This window comes from Paecilomyces variotii (assembly GCF_004022145.1).
Source record: "Paecilomyces variotii strain CBS 101075 chromosome Unknown C8Q69scaffold_8, whole genome shotgun sequence".
In the NCBI taxonomy this organism is placed as follows: Eukaryota; Fungi; Ascomycota; class Eurotiomycetes; order Eurotiales; family Thermoascaceae; genus Paecilomyces; species Paecilomyces variotii.
The window spans coordinates 725,019-746,170 of NW_021167147.1; the positions used below are offsets into that span (position 1 = coordinate 725,019).

The window sequence follows — 21,152 nt, forward strand, 5'->3', positions numbered from 1 at the left end:
AAGCAAATGCAGATTCCAGTAAGCTGAGAATTGCAGTGCGATGAATCATAATCAATGTCCATCTGGATAAATATCTGCTATGCGTTTCTAGGAGAATCTGATTTGTTTTCGTCAATTGGGTGGAAAGTTTGTTATCTATATATTTTCGCGTCTCTCAAAGTCTTTCGTTCAGAACTTCCAAGTAAAATTCGCTAGCTACACCATCTATCATCATTATCTCTATAATCACATTCGATATCTGAATCCTCTGGCCCTAAGATCTGTTACATCATCTTTGTTGTCCGCCTGTTCATCTCCTATAAGCAACTCTGTCTCGGTGTTTCTGCCTTCGTTACTCTCAATTTCATCGCGCCATCTATTGACCAGAACTAGATAGACTCTTAACCCTAGCGCGAGGATAATTACGAAGGAATAGCAGATAATAATGGCTCGGAACGCTGTATGGTAGTGTGGAGCTTCGGACGATTTAAAGAATAAGGGACCACATCTACCATTCAACTTGTTAGTTCTTAAAATTCTATATATATAGAGAGAAAAACCCGATAATTGTTAGAACTCACATGTTCCCTGTACAATACGCAATGAATAATAACGCACTCATGGTCAACTTCTTCGTCGAGCCCTTGTAATTAACCCCGACAAGGGACATCGAGAGTGGAAGAGCCCCTGGTCCGGTGGATAGGAGGTAGTACGCAAAGAGATTAAGACCTTTGCTGACATTAGTGTATATGATGGCGCTTCCGATGACAGGAAATATGACGACTATAATTAGAAGGTAGGTTGTGACGTTCTGGAATTCGCTGGAAAGTCGACCACTATGTAGCCGCTTTATTAGTCTGTTCGATGCAGAATGGGTTTAGATAGCCGGGGAGCAAGGAGTGTGACATACGTGATTAGAATTACTGTGAATGAGATTACCGATGCTGGAAGCGTAACTAGCGTTGTCTGGAGAGATGTAAAACCGAATCCTTTCAGGACAAGGTTGCCGAAATTCTGGGTACCGCCATTGGGGATCTTGATTGTATAATGTCAGCCTTGAAGCGTTGATATTGAAAGGTAGAGGCGACAAGACATCCGTACCTGTGCGAGCAACGATATACCAACAAAGAAAAACGTCTTAGGGTCCAGAAGGCATTCAGTGATTTGGCTAGTTTTCCAGGAACTTTTCCCCTTCCCAGTTCCTGCGGCCTGGACTCGTCCTTCTGCAACCTTTCGTTGCTCTTCCGTAAGGAACTTGGCCGACATAATGGAATCAGGTAAAAAAGCTAGCAGCACCCATCCCCATATGAAGGTAGCTACACCCAGGATCTGTGAGTCGGAATCAGCAAATGCCTGGCATGGGATGAACGAAAAAGAGATGCCAGCGTACAATATACAGCCACCGCCACGGAGAAAAGGGTCGTTCAATATGTCCGATCCCATACGCAATAAAGCTCGCAAAAATTCCTCCAATTGCATTCCCTGAGAACCATATCCCGACCCGCGTAGGGACCTCTTCTCGGGTATACCACATGGAGGTGATAAAGAGGAAGGCTGGTGATATCGTCGCTTCCGCAACGCCAAGTAGAAAGCGAACCGCAAGCAAACCACCAAAGTTGGTACAGGCCGCCGTTAAAGCAACAACTGTCCCCCAGAAAAGAGTATTAACCGAAACATACTTCCCGACAGGTAGTTTTTGGATCAGTACTGATGTCGGATATTGCCAGAAGAGATAGCCAAAATAGAAGATGCTTGATACCCAGCTGTATTGGGAACCTTTCAGATGCTAAAATAGCGTTAAATAAGATAATTACTAGAATATAGGATAATGAGGGAGACCGTTAGAACCTACCGTGTCTTCTTCGAGGCCAAATACAGCCGCGCTGGAAAGGATCGTTTTGTCCATGAAATTCAGATTGTAGGTGATGAACAGCAATGGCATTAGGCGAAGGTCAATTTTGCGTAGGACATGACTAGAAAATGCATTATCTGCTTCAGAGTCCGCTTCGACATCAGCATCGACCACCGTGGTGTCGATAACGGAGGGCACATTTCGCCTGTCGGTGATGCCCATCCTCGTGACGAATATTCCAGAGATTGCTTGACCAAAATTATCGTACCAGTTATACTAAGCAAAACAGTCAATATTACCATGGCTTTGCATTTGAAAGAAAAACCCATACTCTAACTGATCACCAGGAACGTTCACCCCGTGCGGCTGGATACCCTATCAATAACCGGATCGGGAGGTCCCGCCACGGACGGCTAGTTTGATAAGTACTGGACCTCGGTGTTTCAAAGATTAACTGGTTTCCTACGTGATACATGTAGGATAAACCCAATGGAATATGGAGCGAGAATATCATTGGGATTGAGGACTTGGAATCATATTGATCAAGCAGCACATTTGCTTGTGTCTTCACGATAGTTGTCAAAGTTATGCGGAAAGTAAACATTTGAAGCCCTCACACTGGTGATGTGATGACTAATCATAGTTCCCTTTGAACGCCAGACGTCTTCGTCAACTATTGTTTGTGAACAAGATCAATATGTCTCCTGCCGGCTCCAAAGGCAACAAAAATACACCTGCGCGGAAGAAGGCCTGCAGACAATGCACCAAGGCGAAAGCCCGTTGCGGTCACGAGAGACCACGTTGCTCTAGATGCCAGTCCCGGAACTTGGACTGTCAGTACACGACCTCAACAAGTGGATGTTATTCTAGCATGTCACCTGCTAACCAGACAAATCATGACATCTTCCACGGCATAAGCACATCGCAGTTTGGAGGTCAAACCCCGCAACCGTCGAGAAGCAGTGTCTCAGATAGGGGTGATGGGTCCGTCACCAGTCCTACGCATCAGCTAGGGTCTTCGAATCTAGTTCAAACTGATACTAGATCACAATTATCTGATCGTCTGAATCTGGACTTCTCTCATCTTGATCTCGTGTCTATTGCAGATAGCACTCAGATTCGAAATCGCTGGTTGGAGAGCTTCTTTCCGTCAGATAATCAGATCCCGAAAACATTCTTACCGTATACGGTGCAGTTTCTATCCTGCGTCTTGGCATCGTATCCAAAGTACATGTTGAGAGACGTATGTGTCCCACCGATTATACATACAGTGCAAGTAAATACAAGGGAACTCCCACTTGCGTTGGCGAACTGCTACAGCCTAGTTCGTATGTGGGAAACGAGAGCCATTGGAAGCGAGGCGATCGTAACATCAACTGTGCAGCGGGAAATGGAGAGATTGATAGAAGAGGTATTTCTCCCGAAATGTAGACGCTCTCACTTTTCACTGATGTGGACTTTCAGCGCGAGTCATATGGACAAATGGAACTGCTCGCTGCGTCGCAGGCATATTTGATTTATGTAATAATGGCATACTTTTCACCTGCGCAGGGTATTCCACTCGTCGACAGCTCAACCATTGTACATCTCCAAGAATTCTCTTCCAGACTCGCCCTCGGTGGGCTGATATCTGCGGCAGAACTGATGCACACCCGTCCTTCATGGGAATCGTGGATTGTGGCTTCAGCAAAAAGGCGCGTTATTTTCGCCTCTTATCTTTTCAACAACGTATTCAATTCAACAAACCAGGTCCCAGTATACCTTGCTGAAGAACTAGGTGACCTTCCAGTTCCTGGAAACAAATTACTATGGGAAGCGAAAGATCGTGTAACTTGGGAGAAAGAGTATGACAGACATCTCTCACTATGGGAAGACGGAGATCTGAGAACGTTCGAACTCTGGCGCTCCCCAGAGACGGGGTCTCCAAACAGACGCAAAAGAATCCATCAGTGGCTACGATCTGTTGATGAGTTTGGGATGATGCTGTTTGCTACCTGTGCGCATCTACACGGATGCTAGAAGGAGATTGTTGGTTTAAAGCAACAGTGCCTGCTTTGATGACCGCAGATTTCAGAGAACATTATTCTCATAAACGAGCTCGCTGTCCTAGCAACTGTACCTGAACGAGGGATCCTCTTTGTCGGTGATATCTTGTCCCTTTTCCACAGTGGGCACGCTTGTCGTTTCTTGCTCCGCTATATCTCGGAGTCTATTGTCCCTGGCACAGAGATACCAGTATGCCGCTGTAGCGATGAGCAGCAAAAGCCAGGTCACAATTGCAGTGACAACACCTTCGAAGTATCGTGGTTTCACCGTCCACAGCTGCGGCCCTCCGATGCACCCAGCACAATATCCTATGAAGAAGAATGTGTTCACAATGGCACGTTTAGTGTTCCCTTTAACGTTAGAAGCACTGAGGCTTAGGAGAACAGACATGATATCTGATATAATCGACGACTATGACGAAAAGCACATTGTCAGCACCTTAAACAGAACGAGTCGAGGGTATTTAGGACTCACGAGCCAAGAGGCAACAATCAGACCCCAACCTGCCGAGATTGGAAGTCTCAAAAGAAGGATGTTTCCAACAAAAGGTGGTATTATGAGGAAGATAACGACAAGACAGCGCTTATTTGGCATGAGGAAGCATCCAAGTACACCGATCCAAATGAAGACGATCTGAACAGCTCCTGACGGGGACGTGTATAACATTGTTTCAAACTTGTTATACCCGATATTATTAATGACGAGCGAGGCAAACTATGTGGAGCCCGTCAGTATGATAGTTTGGTGATTGAAAAGAAGGGAATGTTACCGTTAAAACTGGAGATTGCATGGTGACGAGCACACCGAACCAGAACACGAGCCAAGCTTTAGCATCAGTCAATGCTTCTTTCAGCTGATCGACCGAGAAGTGCGTCTTGTCCCCTCCTTCGCGGTCCTTAGCCATGCGAAGCATTAGAACCTCCTTCTCCCGCTGATTGAGGAACCAAGCTTTCTCAGGAACACTTGGGATGAGGATGTAGAATAGTATTCCACAGAAGGAAGTTAATGATCCACATATGAGAAATAACACTCTCCATGGCGCAAGGCTAAGTGTAGAATTCTTCCCGATGCCGTACATCAATAACGACCCAATAACTTGTGCCAGGCCATTCATCGTCACCCACATGCTGCAAGGACCTTAGTGCATAGCAATTATGTTAGAGGAGAACGAATGACATACCCTATTCGCATCGGGTGTTCACTCTTTCTATACCATATACTCGTGATAGAAACGAAAGCGGGAGATACTGCACCTTCGGACAGCCCTAAAAGAAACCTAACAGCTGCAAACCCTGCATAGTTGTGAGCAGCTGAAAGACACATGCATATACCACCCCAAATAATGCTAGACCGGACGTCTAAGTTAGATCAAGGATTCTGCATGTCTGTAACTGGCTGTTCTCGACTTACATCGTTACACCGACGAATTTAGCCAAAGGTAGCTTGCTCATTAAGTAAATAAAAGGATATTCAGAGACAAGTTGTCCTATTTACCATCAGGAAAATAATCCCACTTTCCAGGAAAAGGAAGCTGTGGATGTACCGATATAGAATATTGATGAACACCAAGAATACTGTGTCCCTTTCAGATTCAGATCATCGATAAGGCCGAAGACAGATGCATAACTGAGACTTTGTTTGTCCATATCTTGATTCGATATTGTCAATAGTGAAACGATCATTGATAGACCAGTTCTATCTTACACTGAAAGAAAAATACCAGGCACATCTGATATGTTGCCAGCAATTAGCGATGCCTCTCGTCCCGGTAAATAGGACATGTCATGTTATAATAACCAGACTTGCACATACCATGGGCAGAATAACACAATCAATCTTCTTAAGAACTGCCTTTTCTTCATCTTTTGTATACGTGACTCTTCCAACGTCAATATTATCGCCTTCTGCCAATTCTATTGGCACTGAAGACTGTTGAGCTCCTTTATCGATGGTATCGGGTCTACCCGATGATGACTTCCCCTTCTCGACAAGCATGGCTCCTGTGTTTATGCCTGATACTAACTCTTCGTAGCAGGATGCCAGAGATGGGTCAAAGAAGATGACACAGTTGTTAAATCCAGCAATCTATAGCTGTATAACTCTCCAGCGTATGCGCCCATGCAAGTCGTGCAGGATCTAATATATGTCCTGTCATACCGATCATCTTGCCTATCTTCGGACGATGTCCGCTGATCCCAACTATCAAAGATCTCGGCTTCCGGCACTGACAACTTATCATTTTACCAAAGGCCAGGATAAGTAGATTATTCCCGATCGGCCAAGTCGACAATTAATTGGCCGTAACAGGATAGTGGCATTTAAACACGAGTCTGGAAGCTTGAACTTATCTCCTAGTGGCTGGTCCAATGTCTACACGCTAGGAATTCCGCACCTTTAGTTGGTGGGCAATTCTTCTATACTACGCTACTTATCAGCTGGAATCAATGCGGAGATCTCTTCTGCGGGGTTGCAATCCTGCCCGAGAGCGCATATCTGCGGCGTGAGAGACAAAAGGCTGTACTGATCTCATGTTTATGGTTATGGAGTTTTTTGAGAAAGCATCTTGCTTCCTTTTCTTATTTCCAAAGATCAATGCCTACAGTAGCGAACTGGATGGACATATCATATCGAGAATTTGACGACGAAAACTTCAGCATGCAGACGAGGACTACACCTGAAAAGTTGCTCAAGCCTTGGCTGCCCCAACCGCAGAAAACGTATATTTTCAGAAATGCAAATATTATTAATCCGGTCGATGGTTCAGTCCGTTCAAACAGCACCGTGAAGATATCTGGCGGCTTCGTAGAGAGCATCACCGACACTATCGCCGAGGAAGCAGAGATAGCCGACTCAGGCGTGACTGTTCTTGATCTTGGATCGAAGTACCTCTGTCCCGGGCTGATAGATTGCCATGTGCATCTCACAGCTGTTCCTGGAGGGAAAGACCTCGGTGGTGCCTTCGGAATTGCAGAGGATGTATCGAAATTCAGGCAGCCGTTCGTTTGTCAACAAATGCTCCGTCGAGGGTTCACTACCGTCCGGGACTGCGGCGGTGCTTCTCTGGCTCTAAAAGAAGCAATTGCAGAGGGTGTATTTCAGGGTCCTCGTCTGTTCATTGCCGGCCATGCTTTGACGCAGACGGGCGGCCATGCTGATCTTCGGGCTAGTCATGATCATACTGAGTGCTGTGGTGGCACGGTGACCGGTCTGGGAAGACTCTGCGACGGCGTTCCTGAATGTATCAAGTATGCCAGGGAGGAACTAAGGAGCGGTGCTGATTTCATCAAGATCATGACCGGCGGAGGTGTAGCTAGTCCTACAGACGCGCTCACCAACCTTCAGTTCACTGCTGAGGAGATCCAGGCAATCACAACAGTGGCAGATACCTATGACACATGGGTCACTGCGCACGCGTACACACCTCGTTCAATAATGCACGCGATCAACAACGGGGTCAAGGGCATAGAGCACGGAAATATGATCGATACTGAAACAGCTAAGATCATGGCCGAAAAAGGCGTCTTTCTGACACCAACCCTAATCGCATACTCCGAAATGTCATCTCCACGATGGCCTGGTTTTCTGCCACCAGAATCAGTCGTAAAGAATGAAGCAGTTCTTCGCGCGGGATTGCGCTCTCTTCAAATCGCCTCCGAGGCTGGTGTGACTTTGTGCTATGGCACCGATCTTCTTGGACCTTTAGGTATTGCGCAGACGAAGGAATTCGCTATACGATCCCAGGTGCTGTCGCCGTTAGCCATTCTTCAGAGCGCAACGGTAAATGCAGCAAAGATGTTACGCAAACCTGATTTCTTGGGTCAGATCCAGCCGGGTTTCGCGGCGGATCTTTTGATATTGACGCAGAATCCCCTTGAGGACGTGACGATTTTTGATGAACCTGACAAGAACCTACTAGCTGTGATCAAGGATGGGAGGGTAGAGACAAGCCGGTGGTCACAGTTGTCAGAGGAAGTGTCGAACCCTGTATCAGTCATTGAGTAGATGATCTTGAAATTGCATCGCAAGGTGGTTCATAGGACCTGCATGCTGGTTTCAAAGAGGAAAAAAAAGCATGGACATGGAATTAGATATGAGGAAAGTGGTAATCAGTAAACCCTGATTTCGTCTGCTATACACAACTAGGAATTATGTTATTTCCAGCTAGATCAATCATGATGCTGTGATGCGCCGCTGAGTCCTGTCCATCGCCTAAGATTAATATTTTTATTTCTCATTGAAGAGCTAATTTTGATGCCCGAAGATGCAAAGGGAAAAGATTCTAAATGATTTAATAATACTGGGCAGGGGATATTGGGAGAATTCAGTAAATGCAACACATAACGACGGCCAAAGTAAAGAAGAACCATAACTCATCGGAGCCAAATCTCTGGTGTCATCTCTCTTCCACTGTCCATCAAATTCCTCCCGTAGCCCTTCCTGTCTATGGAATCGTAAAGTTGGAAGAAGAGAAACAATACTGCATGCTCGCTAAGAATTTCATCATAGGGTTCCCGCGGCACCCGTCTTCGTCACGTCAGCAGTTGCTGGACCCTCCCTGCTGAGAATCCACATAAAAACGAACTGGACGATGTACGAATAGATGAAGAGGAATTGGGTGCGGCGGTTCCGTTGAGATCGGGCAACAGTGTGCATGGAGCCTGTGCGCATAGAGGTATCACTGGTAGAGTCCGGAAGGAGGACGTATTTAAGGGAGCGGAGCTGCGTATATGTCAGGCTTGTTCGAAGGAAAAGAGAGATTTATTGGAGCTCACCAGGAAGAAAGCATTAGCAAGGAAAGTGTAGGTAAACACTGTCCAACCAACCCAGCCACCAGTTCCACGTCCCGGGGTCAGAATCTCAGACACAAGCATGGTCACGATGATTCCAACGAATTTGTATCCTGAATACGCGACTAGGTCCAGTAGCTGAGAGTCGTTTGTGATGCTCAGAAGATACATAGCTACCTTCAAGCAGAGAATCTCAAAGAATATAACAGCCAGAGCTGTTGTCGTAATGGACCCCAGCAGCTCCGGGTGGAAGCTGCCCCTGAGACCGGCCAGAACGGTGCAGAGGAGAATATATGTCACCACGGCCATCGTTGGAATGTACATATCCGGCGAATTGATATCATCACGAGGAGGGAGGAAGATCGACGAGTATTGTTGCTGCGTGATCTGACCATTGGGGCCTGCGGAAGTCGCCGTCAAACGTGCTTGCTGGCGAGACCAAGGCTTATGCCGCCAAGGGAAGAATACGAGTGCTAGCTTGCTGAGGACATAGGAATTGGACACATTGAAGTAGTGCTTGAGGGCGGGGATAGAAATGTAACGGTTGAACTGCAGACGGTTAAGATCGTACAGACATTAAAGACAGCCTTGAACGAAGTGAGATGGTTTCCATACATTTTGTTCCATATATTCTTGCCCAGCCATCATCGCAGTCTTTCCCACCTGGAAACCCATCTGGGCCGTGGGTTCGTTGATGAAACCACCGAACCCAGGCGCAAATGTCCCGCTTCCGCCCTGCGCGGGCGCAGGCTGATATGGATTCCCATAGCCAGCACTCTGGGACTGCGGAGGAACCGGCGGAGGAGGAGATCGCATCATAGGGACCGTCGAGACGTGTTGCGGCACCGGATGGTGTAGCGGAGGGGAGTGCGCGGGCGGCGGAGCAAACGACGAGCGCTGCATGGTGGATGGAGACGAGCAAGGAGAAACGGGAGGAGTGAGGAGTGAGGAGGAGGTCGAGAGGAGTCGTAGAGGCGCAGACCTTGGTTGCGGAGCGCTCGTGCCGCGGCGAAGATGGTTGTGATCCTGAATGTGAAGATAGTTAAGTTGCACTTCCGGGGTTGCGAGTTTGGACTCCATTAGTTAGTACGTGGCCCGAGTGTCGCGCGCCGACAGCTTTCGCCGCAGCTTCTCCCCACACCGTTCATTGCTCGTCCAGTTTTTGCAGCGCGACAACCAGAAAAGCCAGTCGATATGTTGGATGCTTTTGAGATTTTCACTACCTCCGGGGTCGTTCTCTGGTCGAGATCCTACGCCCCGGTTGGCGCTCATGTCGTCAACGGTCTTATCAACGATGTGTTTATCGAAGAGAAAGTGCGGCCGCAAAGTCATACTGTCGAGGGTGTCTCGCCGGTTTACAAGAGGGAGAAGTACAGTCTGAAATGGAAGAAAGTCGAGGAAATGGGCCTTGTCTTTGTGGTTCGTTGTGCATCTCTTTTTAGTCGCAATGGACGGTGGCATTGACATCATGGAAAACTATCTAGGCCGTCTATCAATCTCTACTTCATCTCAGCTGGATCGACAAGCTTCTGGACAATATAGCCACGATCTTTGTCGACCTTTACAAATCGGAGCTGAAGAGTCTCCGGGCAAGAGTAGTCGTGTACCCATTCGACAAATACTTCGACCAGCAGGTTCGGGAGCTTGAAGGCACTGCGGTTGAAGCCAAGGAGCCTCTTGTGGCGACGAAGGAGAAGGACGACCCGTTTGTCTCGTCTGATAATGGAGGTCCGCCTCCGCCGCCGGTTCCTGCCCTTCTCAAAGGTATGCTTGATTGATTTTTACCTGAGGAGAAAGCTGCTGACCATTGAACAGCGCAGCCTCAAGCTGCGCGGACTGAGGCGCTCTCTCTTGAGAGTACGCCATCACAGTCTCCTAATACATCCAGGCCGTCTACCCCAGGTTCTTCTCACATTATCACAGGAAAAACTGGCCCAGGTGGACGTGTATCCCGCCGCGCACGCAAAGCCGCCAATGCGAACGCGAACGCTTCCTCGGGCGAAGAAAGTTTGAAGAAAGGAAAACCAAAGACTACCGGGAAGAAGATGCGAAAGTGGGATGCGGATGGCCTTGCTGACGAGGATGACGGAGAGGTCCTTGACTATTCTGCCGCGCCAGACGAGGAGGGACAAGTCCCGGCTGTTCAAGCTGTGGCACAGGAATCTTGGGGAAAGAAGACCGGAAAGGGCCAGTTCGTACTGAAGGATCTGGGCGAGGAGATCAACTCTATTCTCGAAAGTGCAGATGCACAAAAGGCAAAAGCCGGGTCTTCGACGGGCATCATGGGTTCCGGTTTCAATGCTATTGGTGGTCTTTTCCGCAATATTGTGGGAGGCAAGGTCTTGACCGAAGCCGACCTCGAGAAGCCCCTGAAAGCCATGGAAGATCACCTCTTGAAGAAGAACGTAGCGCGAGAAGCGGCGATCCGTCTATGCCAGGGAGTCGAGCGCGAACTTGTTGGAAAGAAAACCGGTAGCTTTCAGAGCATTGATGCCGCGCTCCGAACTGCCATGGAGTCTTCTCTGCGGAAGATGCTTACTCCTACTTCGTCCCTGGACCTCCTACGTGAGATCCAATCCGTGACGGCACCAACTAGCAAATCGCAGACGCCTCGTCCGTATGTCATTTCCATTGTTGGTGTCAACGGAGTTGGAAAGTCAACGAACTTGAGCAAGATCTGTTTCTTCTTGCTTCAAAACAATTACCGTGTCTTGATCGCAGCCTGTGATACCTTCCGTTCCGGGGCCGTCGAGCAGCTCCGCGTACATGCTCGGAATCTGAAGGAACTTAGTGCGCGTGAGAATGTTGGTGAGGTGGAGCTCTACGAAAAGGGATATGGCAAGGATGCTGCGAATGTCGCGAAAGATGCCGTGAACTACGCTGCTTCCAACAAATTTGACGTTGTCCTGATCGACACTGCTGGACGGCGCCACAATGATCAACGTTTGATGTCTTCGCTGGAGAAGTTTGCCAAGTTCGCCAATCCTGATAAGATATTCATGGTGGGAGAAGCTCTTGTCGGAACAGATAGTGTGATGCAGGCCCGCAATTTCAACCAGGCGTTCGGTCCTGGTAGGAATCTGGATGGATTCATTATCAGCAAGTGTGATACCGTTGGTGATATGGTTGGCACCTTGGTCAGTATGGTCCATGCGACTGGTATCCCAATTGTGTTTCTGGGCGTTGGCCAACACTATGGTGATCTCAGAGGCCTCAGTGTCCCCTGGGCTGTCAACTTGTTGATGAAGTAATATGTCGGGGCAACCATGATATCCGCTCCACTGTTACCATTAATCGTTATGCATAGCTTGAATATAGACATGAAAGTTGTGACTTAATTTGCTACTCCCTAGATATCTCAGGTCGATCTTACACTTTACTATGTAGAATATCTGAGAAGGTTAGAAGATATGCAGAGTTCTGGCAGATGATTTCTAAATAGCTTTTTGAAATATAAACGACGAAGTAGCAATGCTCACACTTATAAAGCGTAGAGAAATCTTCTTATGTTCTATATAGGACTGCTGTATATGCACTTTAACAGGAGAAATATGTCTACCAATATTAAAAGTGAGCTGCTGCTTTCTCCTACGCAAAAAATTAGCTTTATATCTAGGCAGGGTCGGAGAAAAGAGCTGTATTGAGAGACTTTACCTTTCTGCCAGTTCATTGTCGCGATAGTTGGTACCTTAATACCCCATACCGCGCACCGAATGTAAATGATACCCATGCTGGCGGGCTACCAGATCATCCCAGTTGTCTAATGTCTCCTTCATAATGTCCGTTCCTGTGCCTGTAGTTAGCATTTACTTTTTCTGAGTATTGCTAAACTAGAGACTCACCCCACATGAAATCCTGCCAGGCATGATCTGCCCAGAGATCTGGGTTTCTGCCTGGACCTCGAATAGCCTCGTCACGCTTGCGTTGTTCTTCACCGTCTGGTAAATGCAAAGCCTTCCTAGTCACAGCCGCGCTCTGTTGAATGCGTTCTGCCCGCTCTTTGCGCACTATTTCGTATACAGAAAGCGCTGTGGGAACCGAATCGGTTAAAGAAAGCGCGCAGGTGAGGACCGCTGCATCTTCAATGGCTTGCGCAGCACCTTGTGCCACATATGGAAGCATCGGGTGGCAGGCATCACCCATCAAGACGCATTTATTCTCGACCCATGAGGGCAAGGGCATGTGGGAATTCAGCGTCCACTCCATCACCTCGCCATCCGGAACATAACTGAGCAGGCTGCGCACCAAGTCATCCCAATTCTGGTAGAATGACAGCATCTCCTGCTTATCACCTTTCTTCGTCCAACTCTCCTCATTGGGTGAATCAGCCTTCTGAGGATGTAGCAGGACCATGTTGTATACTGTGTTCTTTTTAATGGGATATGCCATGATATGCCCGCCTGGTCCCATCCACCGCATGCCTACGTTACTGTTCAGTAAGTCCAATGCACGCTGATCCCCCTGCATCTTCTCTTTTGGGATCAGGATTCGATAGGCTGCATCGCCAGTTGGCAGGACTGTGTCATGGACGCCGTGATGGGACGCGATCTGTCGCCGGATATCTGACTTGATCCCGTCCGCCGCAATCACCACATCGCCGGAGATCCATTCCCCTGACTCCAGCTGCACCTTGGCTTCGAAGTCATCGGCTACTCGCACAACACGCGAACTTGTCCGAATTTCAACCCCAGCGGCCTTGTTCCCGTCCACTAGGATACTTTGCAGATCTCCTCGATGGATGACTGCTAGAGGTGCGTGGTACTTCTTACCGACCTATGGAGTGGTGAGAACTTGCTGATAACAGAGTATCCTGAAAGATAGAACGTACCTCGGGCATCAGAGGCGCTGTTCCGAGTTCCTGATTGTTTGCATAGCGTCGCAGGGAATTCTTCTCCAGGACATTCGCTTTTGCCATAACCTTGTCCAGCAAACCTAGGCGACCGAGAATGCGAGCGGCATTAGGAGCCACCTGAATGCCAGCCCCTACCTCTGCGATCTCGTGCGCGCGTTCTAGGATAAGAACTTCATGTCCGGTCTTCTTGAGCCCTAGAGCTACCGACAAGCCAGCAATACCAGCGCCCACAACTATCACTTTCAATGGGCGCTTGGCTTCGAAGGACCATTTGAAATCGTCCTGATAAGTATCCATGTAGACTTTCGACTTTTCTTTTTTTGAATTTGCAGTATAAATGAACAAAGGGCAGTAACTCCGATCTATTTTCAGTCGTGGGGTATGCGATTCTTTATATATTTCAGCCATCCAACCCTGGAATGCGCTGGATACGACCTGTACATTTTGGTGTCAGCACCATATGTCGGCAATGAAGCCCGGATGAGGGCAGCTGTATGATAGAGGCGAGCGGTGTAGGAACCATCTACTCTGAGCGATCCGAGACTCCCAATAGCCACGATGCCCAAAGACAAATTGCAAGACCATGTTTAAGTCTGGCCATCCTACAGGCCAGAAAAGAAAGATAGGAAATAGCTGGGGTGAGTGGAGCTTTCGTCAGTAATACGTTATATAGACTCGGCAACTTTGTCGGTATTTAGGTCGGAAGCGGCCTCTGCTACTACTTAGGGATGCTATTCTGACCGAAGACAGCATAAAGTGCAGTATCCAGACGTAGCGGGTTAAATACATAAACCGGGCGTACCTTAAGAGATCCCCTCAACATGGGATAAGTTCAGCAATCCTACTCATAACTTCCATAAGATACTGGTGTCGATTTCACAAACTCTTCCGGAAGGGGCGTATTCTCCCTGAGATTGTTCAAGATGATCAGCAGTTTGTACGGACCCATGCGTCTATGAAATATTGACCTTCTGTAACTAGGCACAGCCAGTATCCACTTAACATTTCTTATCTTCAGCAAATTCTGGGAAAGTTGAAGAAATGATCTAATCCCAAACTATGGAGAACTTTCAGGGCCGGTGTATATGTCTTTGATCTCTGATTGGATATGTGTATATTTGATTAACAAATGATGTTGGAGAAGATAAAGGGAAAACAAGAATTAACCAGGCACATATCTTCGCCGGGTAAAGATTCTCGCGCCATTGTAACTGTCTTTTGTGCCTCAAATCAGTGCGTCATCTCCTTCTGTATAGTTACGACAGAGTAAATCTTGGACTCAATCTTTGTGAATTTAAATCAATTTGAAACCACGTTCTAATTAAAATTGGTAAGTACGTAAGTAGGTACTATTGCATAGTACGCGCGTCAGCCATCGTATCGAGGCCTAAGGTCATATAACCCTAGTGTCTGGAGCGGAGGACACGGTTCTCCTCTGTCTATACAGAGATTCGACTATAATGAGGTACTTGATGGCATCGAAACTCAGATATAGCCAGAACCACAGAGACAATAGTGAGCCTGCGAATAACGATAGTGTTCAATCCGAGACCAAAATATTTGAGAGGGATTATACCTATAATAACTACAGAAGCGGAAGCGATGCCTCCATTGTAGCTCGACGCACGCAGCTTTCTCCCGGGACCGGGAGCTAATATGATGTGAATGGTGAGATGAATGGTTGAAATGTTGAAGCCTGCGTTCATTGACCGTGTCAAAGTAGTCTTCAGACTATAATCTAGTATATCTTTTGTAATGCTGGTAAGTATGCAAACAATATTCCTACTAATATCTTCTGTAGTGAAAAAAGAATGGTAGTCAACTTGTATACAGATCTATGATCAATAACAGAAGACTACTAAGTTGACAAGTATTAATCGTAAGCGGTGTAAAATCTTTGCTGGCTGTCTTGTTCGGATATTGCTGCTTTGCTGACAATACTTCTCGCCTGAATTATGCAGTTTGGAATCCCGCAATTATCAACCAGGATGACCTGGTACTTGAGAGGAACTAGATTTCGCGCTTACTATATACCCTTTTCGTCCGAGTAGGATATTGTCACCGGTAATAATCATTGCTTAGCCTTATTTCCGCGGTGAAAGTTTTTATAAGATTCAAAATGGGAAAGATTTGTCAGACATTACACCCCTTTTCTGACTGACTACTGCTGATTGTAGAACATCCATAGAGGTAATTCAGAGCGGGGAGGATTCTCATATAATAATAATATCACTCAGTTAGAAATCTAGACGTACATCATGAATTAGTAATACACAATAACAACAACAACGATGGAAGTTCCAGATCACGCGCAATAACTGAGATAAATGATCTCGATAAGTGAGCAAAATATTCTAGCGAAACACCAGTCTAATGCTAATTCAATGCTTAAGGCGAGTCGAAAAGAAAGAAAGAGACGGATGATATGCGAACAGAAAACAAAACAAGCAGTGGCAATGTCTATATCTTGAAAAATGCAGATGTGATAATCCTCATACATATCGCTAAACTAGCGACCGGTAGTTGTCGGGGGTGTTTCCCAGTGGCGAAGCATCAGTTGAACAGCAGCTGTCCATTCCTTGATGCATTCATTCGAAAGCCATTCGATAAGCTCCGGGGTAGGTTGCTTGTCACCCCACATGGCAGGTTTTGCGGCGAGGATTCTGGCATGTTTTGGAATGAGTTGCCTGTTTAATGGGGTTAATACAGGGGCCATATATTAAAACACAGGACGAAAACACAGACTTCTCTTGAATCTTGGTAAGGATCAACCAGCAATAGTTCCAGCTGCGACAGCTCTGAGGATCACTGGATACTAGCCACTTCGCTTCGTCCAGACACTCAGAGCTGAAATGATAGTTCTTCGTCAATCCTCTTAGCTCGTTGAGTAGGTTGTTCGAATTGACATAGTGTAGCCATGCGCTGGTCATAGGCTCTGTAACGTCCGCAGATCCGAGCTGTGCAAATACTTTCTCAACTCGACGAAGTTCAGTAATTGTATTTATGCGGTGGGTGCGAAGTGAGTGAATCAATTGAGATTTGTCTTGCTGCATTTTGGGTATCAGTATACACTGCGTTGAATGGGATGAAGAAAACGAATATGTCGAACAGAAAGAGAACCGAGTGAAAGAAATATTGATAACAGATGCACAGACAGGGATATCGAATATCTTGCTATTGAATTTATGGAAAGTCTGGGACATCTGTTCAAGCCGCGGGGGTCTCGTATGTCTTTTAAAGCCTGCGCTGACGTTGCTTGTGAACCAGATATAATGTTTAGCGTCTCCGGATGGCAATTCTCATAGTCATACTTCATCTTCAGGCATGCTTATTGTATCAATTTGGCCAATCGGGTGCCCTGGACCTTCAGGTTTATGCGGCTCTCAGGCACATACTGTGTGGAGATGGCGTTGTATGCAGTATCTATGACTATAAGCTGTTCATGTAACCGTAGAAGGCCTGAAACACCTGAAATAGAATCATGCAGTTTAAAGATATATCAGCAGGAGTGGCGAAGAGAAGAATTCGAAGTAATCTTGAGGTACGTCTCTGTAATTGCTCCTGCTTTCGAAGGCCGGTAGACAGAACAGGTAAATGTTAGCGAGCAACAGATATAGCAGGTGCCTCGATAGAGTAGGCAATTTAGGTTCTAGCAAGATAGGAGCGCACCTAATTCGCAAATCTCCTTACAAGAGTCCTTATGTATTTACGTCTATGGGTACCAGGTTCTCTAGTACTGGAATCAATAACACATGTACGTGGGCCATTCTACATAGCCCTTGAACACCATAAAAGGTTACATCAAATGGTGGTGAAGCAGCGTAAGCTCTATAAACACCTTCTGGAAGTCGATGGAAGAAGAACCGTACCAGTTACCCACGCTGACAGTGAATGGACTTACCTATCAGCTAGTCACTTTTCCTGGACAAAAAAAAAAGAAAAAGAAAAAGAAAAAGAAAAGAAAAGATAGAGGATTATCAGATAGCGTGACATCATCGGCTGACTATAATTATTGACTGACTCAATAATCGGTAAAAGAAGCCTGGAATAGTTAGGTGTTAGATCATCTCACGTCAAATAAAGGACGATATTAGCAATGATGAGAAACGCTTGGGGGCTTTTCTCTCTTCCAAGTATGATCGATGTCAGCCCTGATCTTAACAGAACTGTGACCCGCATCAGCTGAGTACTTCCCTCAAGAAGCCCAGCAAGAGGATGATTAATCCAGATCTGTACAGACCTTAATCAATAAGAATGAGGGATTTCACAATCAAAGAAGCTTCTGGATTACGCGTGGAAGAATCGCTGACAGTAGCTAATGCAGAGCACAGCCTCTGATGGCGCTGATGTAGGGCCTTATCTTGCACCTCTTGGTCTAAGGACCCTGATTTCTTGATCAAAAGTAGTTTAATTACGAACCAAGCAGGGGGGGTTTACGGTTAGCCCATGACTGTTGGCCATGATCTTCTGCGGGGGAGCGTCGATCTGTTGTTACACATTGCTCGACAAGGAGACCACATGGCATCTATGGCTGACATATGGAGATCACCGGTGAGAAAGCAAAACGCCCCTGTAAATCAAAAATAGCAATTGGTGGAGATCTGACCTGCTGTTATATCGCTCGAATGAGACAGATCCTCTGAGGCAGGGGTCTAGTAAGCACTAAACGCAACGCAACGGTAGGGCTGCGCAGCACATATACAATATTTGGACTTCAGAAGAAGAATCTGCTGCGCTGTAAGTGCTCTGTGTTTTTCTTAAGGACTCTTAAAAATAATAACCATTACACATTTCTGGGTACTATCATTTCCGTTATTCACAAAGCAGGAGTATCCGCGAACAAATGATCTGCCATTTGCGCGGGATATCGTTCGCCATGCACCTCTGCATTCTTACAAGCTTTTCTGATGATGTCTACATCTTCCTTGCTCAGGTGGACATTCACAGCACCAATATTCTCCTTCAGTCTGTCGATCTGGGTGGTACCGGGGATCGGGAAGATGTCCTCTCCTTGAGCCAAGAGCCACGCCAGCGTCAGTTGGCCAGCAGTGCAGCCCTTCTTCCGTGCGAGCGATTGAATTTCGTCGACGAGCTGCAGGTTCTTTGGGAAATTCTCCTCTGAGAAACGTGGAGCCATGCGGCGCCAGTCGCCCTCCGGAAAGTCGTTTGGTGAGCGGTATTTGCCGGTCAACATGCCACGGCCCAGAGGACTGTAGGCGACGACGGCAACACCAAGTTCGCGACATGTCTCGAGGAGCTTAACTCTGGGGTCCTCGATATCGAGGGTGAAAGGCGAATATTCAATCTGAACGGCAGTGATCGGGTGGACCTTGCATGCACGACGCAGAGACTCTGCACTGCATTCACTCAACCCGAGATATTTGATCTTGCCTTCCTTCTTCAGCTCAGCCATCGCCTGCACCGTCTTCTCGACAGGAACGTTCTTATCCAAACGGTGGCAGTAGTAGAGGTCGACATATGGAAGGCCCAATCTCTTCAAGCTTTTCGCACACGCTTCCTTCACATACTCCGGGTCGCCTCTGATCTCCAGGGAGCCGTCAGGCTTCGGATGCAACGCGAACTTGGTTGCCAAGAAGATGTCCTTGCGTTTTTCGGGGTTGGCCGCAAACCATTTGCCCAGCAAATCCTCATTGTCCATGTAGATGTCGGCCGAGTCCCAGAAATGTTCACCAGCCTCGTATGCGGCATCCAGGACTGCAAATCGCTCGTTGTCAGGCTTGGGAGGGCCATAGAAGGCGGATAGACCCATACAACCGAAACCGATGCGGTTGACCTCAGGGCCGTTTCGACCGAGAGGGGCTTTCGGGATTGACGCCATTCTTTTTCAGATGTTATGTTTATTCGGAATCAATTGAATGCTGCTCGAGTTATCGTGACGGGGGCTGGATTTATATTTTGCTGGATAGGAAAAGACAACAGCTGTGTCCGTGGATTTAAACAATGCTGAGTATTACAAAACCCAACAATTCCACTTCTCGGAGATAAATTGAGGAGTTCTTGGGGCGCGCTGGGGCTGGAGTATATCCACAACCAATGGATCGCCATGGTGATAACACATATCGTCACAACTACGGCAGAGATTGCGTGACTAAATTTTAGTATGCTCCACGCGGGTATATGGACGTTGATATAGCTTATTATTATTGGAGTCTACTAGTTATACTCTGTACAGTTATAACATGCAGAGATATTGGAAGCAGGCTGAGAAAGGGAAATATCACATGGAATTCTCAATAAAGGAAAGGTTGCCAACAATAAAAAAAAATCAAACATGAGAATCTATGGTTATTTTGCACACGTCATTCGGATTCGAATTATCCCAAGCTGACAAATCACCAAACGCAAGAAGTTCCAATTTCTACAGAGTTTCTGTCAACTTCTATATCGATGCCGGATATTAGCGTTTATCTCCGAGGTATCTCCTGGATTGCTGTACATCTATCTATATAACGTTAAGTGGTGTAGAGAACAACTCATCGAATCAGTCCCCTCTATCAATTACAACGCCTGTGTCGCCATGCAGGCTTAGGACCGACCGTTGTCAGAGTGTAAAGTGGCATGATTACTTGACATTTATGTTACAGATTTTCTTCAAGAATTCTGCTGCGTCTGTCTTTATATATCTGCCCTAAGCGTAATTTTTAAAATTCAACAGATGCCGGTTTCCTTGTAAACGTGTATAGGAATAGCGCTTCAACGGTGTAGAGCCTGCGCGTCCCAGATTAGAAATAACCTTTATATCGTCCATGGAACTCAATAATATTCGCCGCCATTACTGATGCTCGACTTCATAGAGGACACGAACAACTTTTCTTGTCCGTTGCAAACGGTCGTTACTATATGACCCTTTCCACGACTATCAACACGCTCGAACTAAGTGAGTTGTTTACATCAAATTGATTGTCCCATCTTTTGAATCATCCAGTCTTGGGGTCTCCAAGGTTATTGCCGCAGTGAATCTAACGTCATAACTATGGACGACAAATCAGGAGAAATGGCTGCTGCTACCAGCAACAACGCTCCTGACAACTCAGATGATGAGATATCTGAACAAGAGATCAGACGATTCCAGGATATTTCCCACTTGTCATATCCCGAAGCGAAAAGCATTCTCATACGTCACCGCGCGAATGCGTCGCGCAAAAGGATCTCTGATGCTCATTGGGAGCGAGTGAAAGCCCAAAAGGAAGCTGAGGGGTTCGATAGAGAAACATACGAGTATGCCAGTCAAGCTGGGTTGATATACCGTCAAGATGATCGTGATTCTCGTGACACCGACACAGGTTAGTCACATAATTGCGGCCTTCGGATGAAGTACTTTGTAAATCTAGAAAGGCCGCTCTTGATTCTCCCCAGGCCATTCCAAAACTTGGCTGCGACTCTGCAGATACTAGCTACTGGTGTCTCGGATCGCGAGTGCACTTTCTTTTGTCTTACTGCTGCTGGTGCTGCAAAGGAGAAATAGTCACGTACCTTACATGACTCGGATGACGTTTAGATTGGTTCTGATATCAATCCAAATTTTACGCCAACACCACACTCAAAATGCAGAACATCATCTTACCCACTCTGTCTGGTATCTTTTCTGCGGCACACTCAAGTATGCTGAAGTTCT

The 21,152-nt window shown here is 46.8% G+C and overlaps 10 protein-coding genes across 10 annotated transcripts; 4 read left to right on the plus strand and 6 right to left on the minus strand.

Moving 5' to 3' along the window:
- Positions 1-161: 161 nt before the first annotated feature.
- Positions 162-2,442, minus strand: C8Q69DRAFT_315396 (allantoate permease). The gene is made up of 7 exons (XM_028627301.1): positions 2,163-2,442; positions 1,832-2,107; positions 1,370-1,765; positions 1,081-1,308; positions 890-1,014; positions 561-815; positions 162-487 (listed from the first exon to the last, which is right to left on the minus strand). The coding sequence occupies exons 2-7, from the start codon at positions 2,051-2,053 to the stop codon at positions 226-228; spliced, it is 1,488 nt and encodes a 495-aa protein (XP_028483723.1). The 5' UTR covers positions 2,054-2,107; positions 2,163-2,442; the 3' UTR covers positions 162-225.
- Positions 2,443-2,528: 86 nt separating this feature from the next.
- Positions 2,529-3,850, plus strand: C8Q69DRAFT_487487 (hypothetical protein; the record flags this gene model as incomplete). The annotated part of the gene is made up of 3 exons (XM_028631989.1): positions 2,529-3,242; positions 3,296-3,352; positions 3,383-3,850. The coding sequence occupies 3 exons, from the start codon at positions 2,529-2,531 to the stop codon at positions 3,848-3,850; spliced, it is 1,239 nt and encodes a 412-aa protein (XP_028483724.1).
- Positions 3,851-3,937: 87 nt separating this feature from the next.
- Positions 3,938-5,523, minus strand: C8Q69DRAFT_487488 (major facilitator superfamily domain-containing protein; the record flags this gene model as incomplete). The annotated part of the gene is made up of 6 exons (XM_028631990.1): positions 3,938-4,288; positions 4,352-4,591; positions 4,647-5,004; positions 5,058-5,222; positions 5,288-5,363; positions 5,421-5,523. 6 exons carry the CDS (start codon positions 5,521-5,523, stop codon positions 3,938-3,940), a joined length of 1,293 nt encoding a protein of 430 aa, XP_028483725.1.
- Positions 5,524-6,328: 805 nt separating this feature from the next.
- On the plus strand, positions 6,329-7,981 carry C8Q69DRAFT_472571 (hypothetical protein). Its single transcript, XM_028630986.1, has one exon. The coding sequence runs from the start codon at positions 6,470-6,472 to the stop codon at positions 7,877-7,879; it is 1,410 nt and encodes a 469-aa protein (XP_028483726.1). The 5' UTR covers positions 6,329-6,469; the 3' UTR covers positions 7,880-7,981.
- Positions 7,982-8,377: 396 nt separating this feature from the next.
- On the minus strand, positions 8,378-9,567 carry C8Q69DRAFT_508430 (ER to Golgi transport protein Yif1; the record flags this gene model as incomplete). Its single annotated transcript, XM_028632976.1, has 3 exons — positions 8,378-8,596; positions 8,650-9,213; positions 9,280-9,567. The coding sequence occupies 3 exons, from the start codon at positions 9,565-9,567 to the stop codon at positions 8,378-8,380; spliced, it is 1,071 nt and encodes a 356-aa protein (XP_028483727.1).
- A 194-nt stretch (positions 9,568-9,761) lies between these two features.
- On the plus strand, positions 9,762-12,090 carry C8Q69DRAFT_472573 (signal recognition particle, alpha subunit, N-terminal-domain-containing protein). The gene is made up of 3 exons (XM_028630987.1): positions 9,762-10,083; positions 10,149-10,428; positions 10,480-12,090. The coding sequence occupies exons 1-3, from the start codon at positions 9,859-9,861 to the stop codon at positions 11,913-11,915; spliced, it is 1,941 nt and encodes a 646-aa protein (XP_028483728.1). The 5' UTR covers positions 9,762-9,858; the 3' UTR covers positions 11,916-12,090.
- Positions 12,091-12,353: 263 nt separating this feature from the next.
- On the minus strand, positions 12,354-13,813 carry C8Q69DRAFT_445985 (hypothetical protein; the record flags this gene model as incomplete). Its single annotated transcript, XM_028629101.1, has 3 exons — positions 12,354-12,451; positions 12,507-13,437; positions 13,493-13,813. The coding sequence occupies 3 exons, from the start codon at positions 13,811-13,813 to the stop codon at positions 12,354-12,356; spliced, it is 1,350 nt and encodes a 449-aa protein (XP_028483729.1).
- A 2,212-nt stretch (positions 13,814-16,025) lies between these two features.
- Positions 16,026-16,569, minus strand: C8Q69DRAFT_508433 (hypothetical protein; the record flags this gene model as incomplete). Its single annotated transcript, XM_028632977.1, has 2 exons — positions 16,026-16,203; positions 16,262-16,569. The coding sequence occupies 2 exons, from the start codon at positions 16,567-16,569 to the stop codon at positions 16,026-16,028; spliced, it is 486 nt and encodes a 161-aa protein (XP_028483730.1).
- Positions 16,570-18,332: 1,763 nt separating this feature from the next.
- Positions 18,333-19,355, minus strand: C8Q69DRAFT_487493 (putative aldo-keto reductase; the record flags this gene model as incomplete). The annotated part of the gene is made up of 1 exon (XM_028631991.1): positions 18,333-19,355. One exon carries the CDS (start codon positions 19,353-19,355, stop codon positions 18,333-18,335), a length of 1,023 nt encoding a protein of 340 aa, XP_028483731.1.
- Positions 19,356-20,510: 1,155 nt separating this feature from the next.
- On the plus strand, positions 20,511-21,002 carry C8Q69DRAFT_445988 (hypothetical protein; the record flags this gene model as incomplete). The annotated part of the gene is made up of 2 exons (XM_028629102.1): positions 20,511-20,820; positions 20,869-21,002. 2 exons carry the CDS (start codon positions 20,511-20,513, stop codon positions 21,000-21,002), a joined length of 444 nt encoding a protein of 147 aa, XP_028483732.1.
- Positions 21,003-21,152: the final 150 nt, after the last annotated feature.

Excerpts from the sequence above, each read along its gene's own strand:
- C8Q69DRAFT_472573 (XM_028630987.1), top strand. The coding sequence starts at position 9,859 with ATGTTGGATGCTTTTGAGATTTTCACTACCTCCGGGGTCGTTCTCTGG. Across the intron at positions 10,084-10,148 it reads AAATGGGCCTTGTCTTTGTG|GCCGTCTATCAATCTCTACT; the intron begins GTTCGTTGTGCA and ends AAAACTATCTAG. Across the intron at positions 10,429-10,479 it reads GGTTCCTGCCCTTCTCAAAG|CGCAGCCTCAAGCTGCGCGG; the intron begins GTATGCTTGATT and ends ACCATTGAACAG.
- C8Q69DRAFT_315396 (XM_028627301.1), bottom strand. The coding sequence starts at position 2,053 with ATGGGCATCACCGACAGGCGAAATGTGCCCTCCGTTATCGACACCACG. Across the intron at positions 1,766-1,831 it reads TTGGCCTCGAAGAAGACACG|CATCTGAAAGGTTCCCAATA; the intron begins GTAGGTTCTAAC and ends ACGCTATTTTAG. Across the intron at positions 488-560 it reads GCGTATTGTACAGGGAACAT|ATGTGGTCCCTTATTCTTTA; the intron begins GTGAGTTCTAAC and ends GTTGAATGGTAG.
- C8Q69DRAFT_472571 (XM_028630986.1), top strand. The coding sequence starts at position 6,470 with ATGCCTACAGTAGCGAACTGGATGGACATATCATATCGAGAATTTGAC.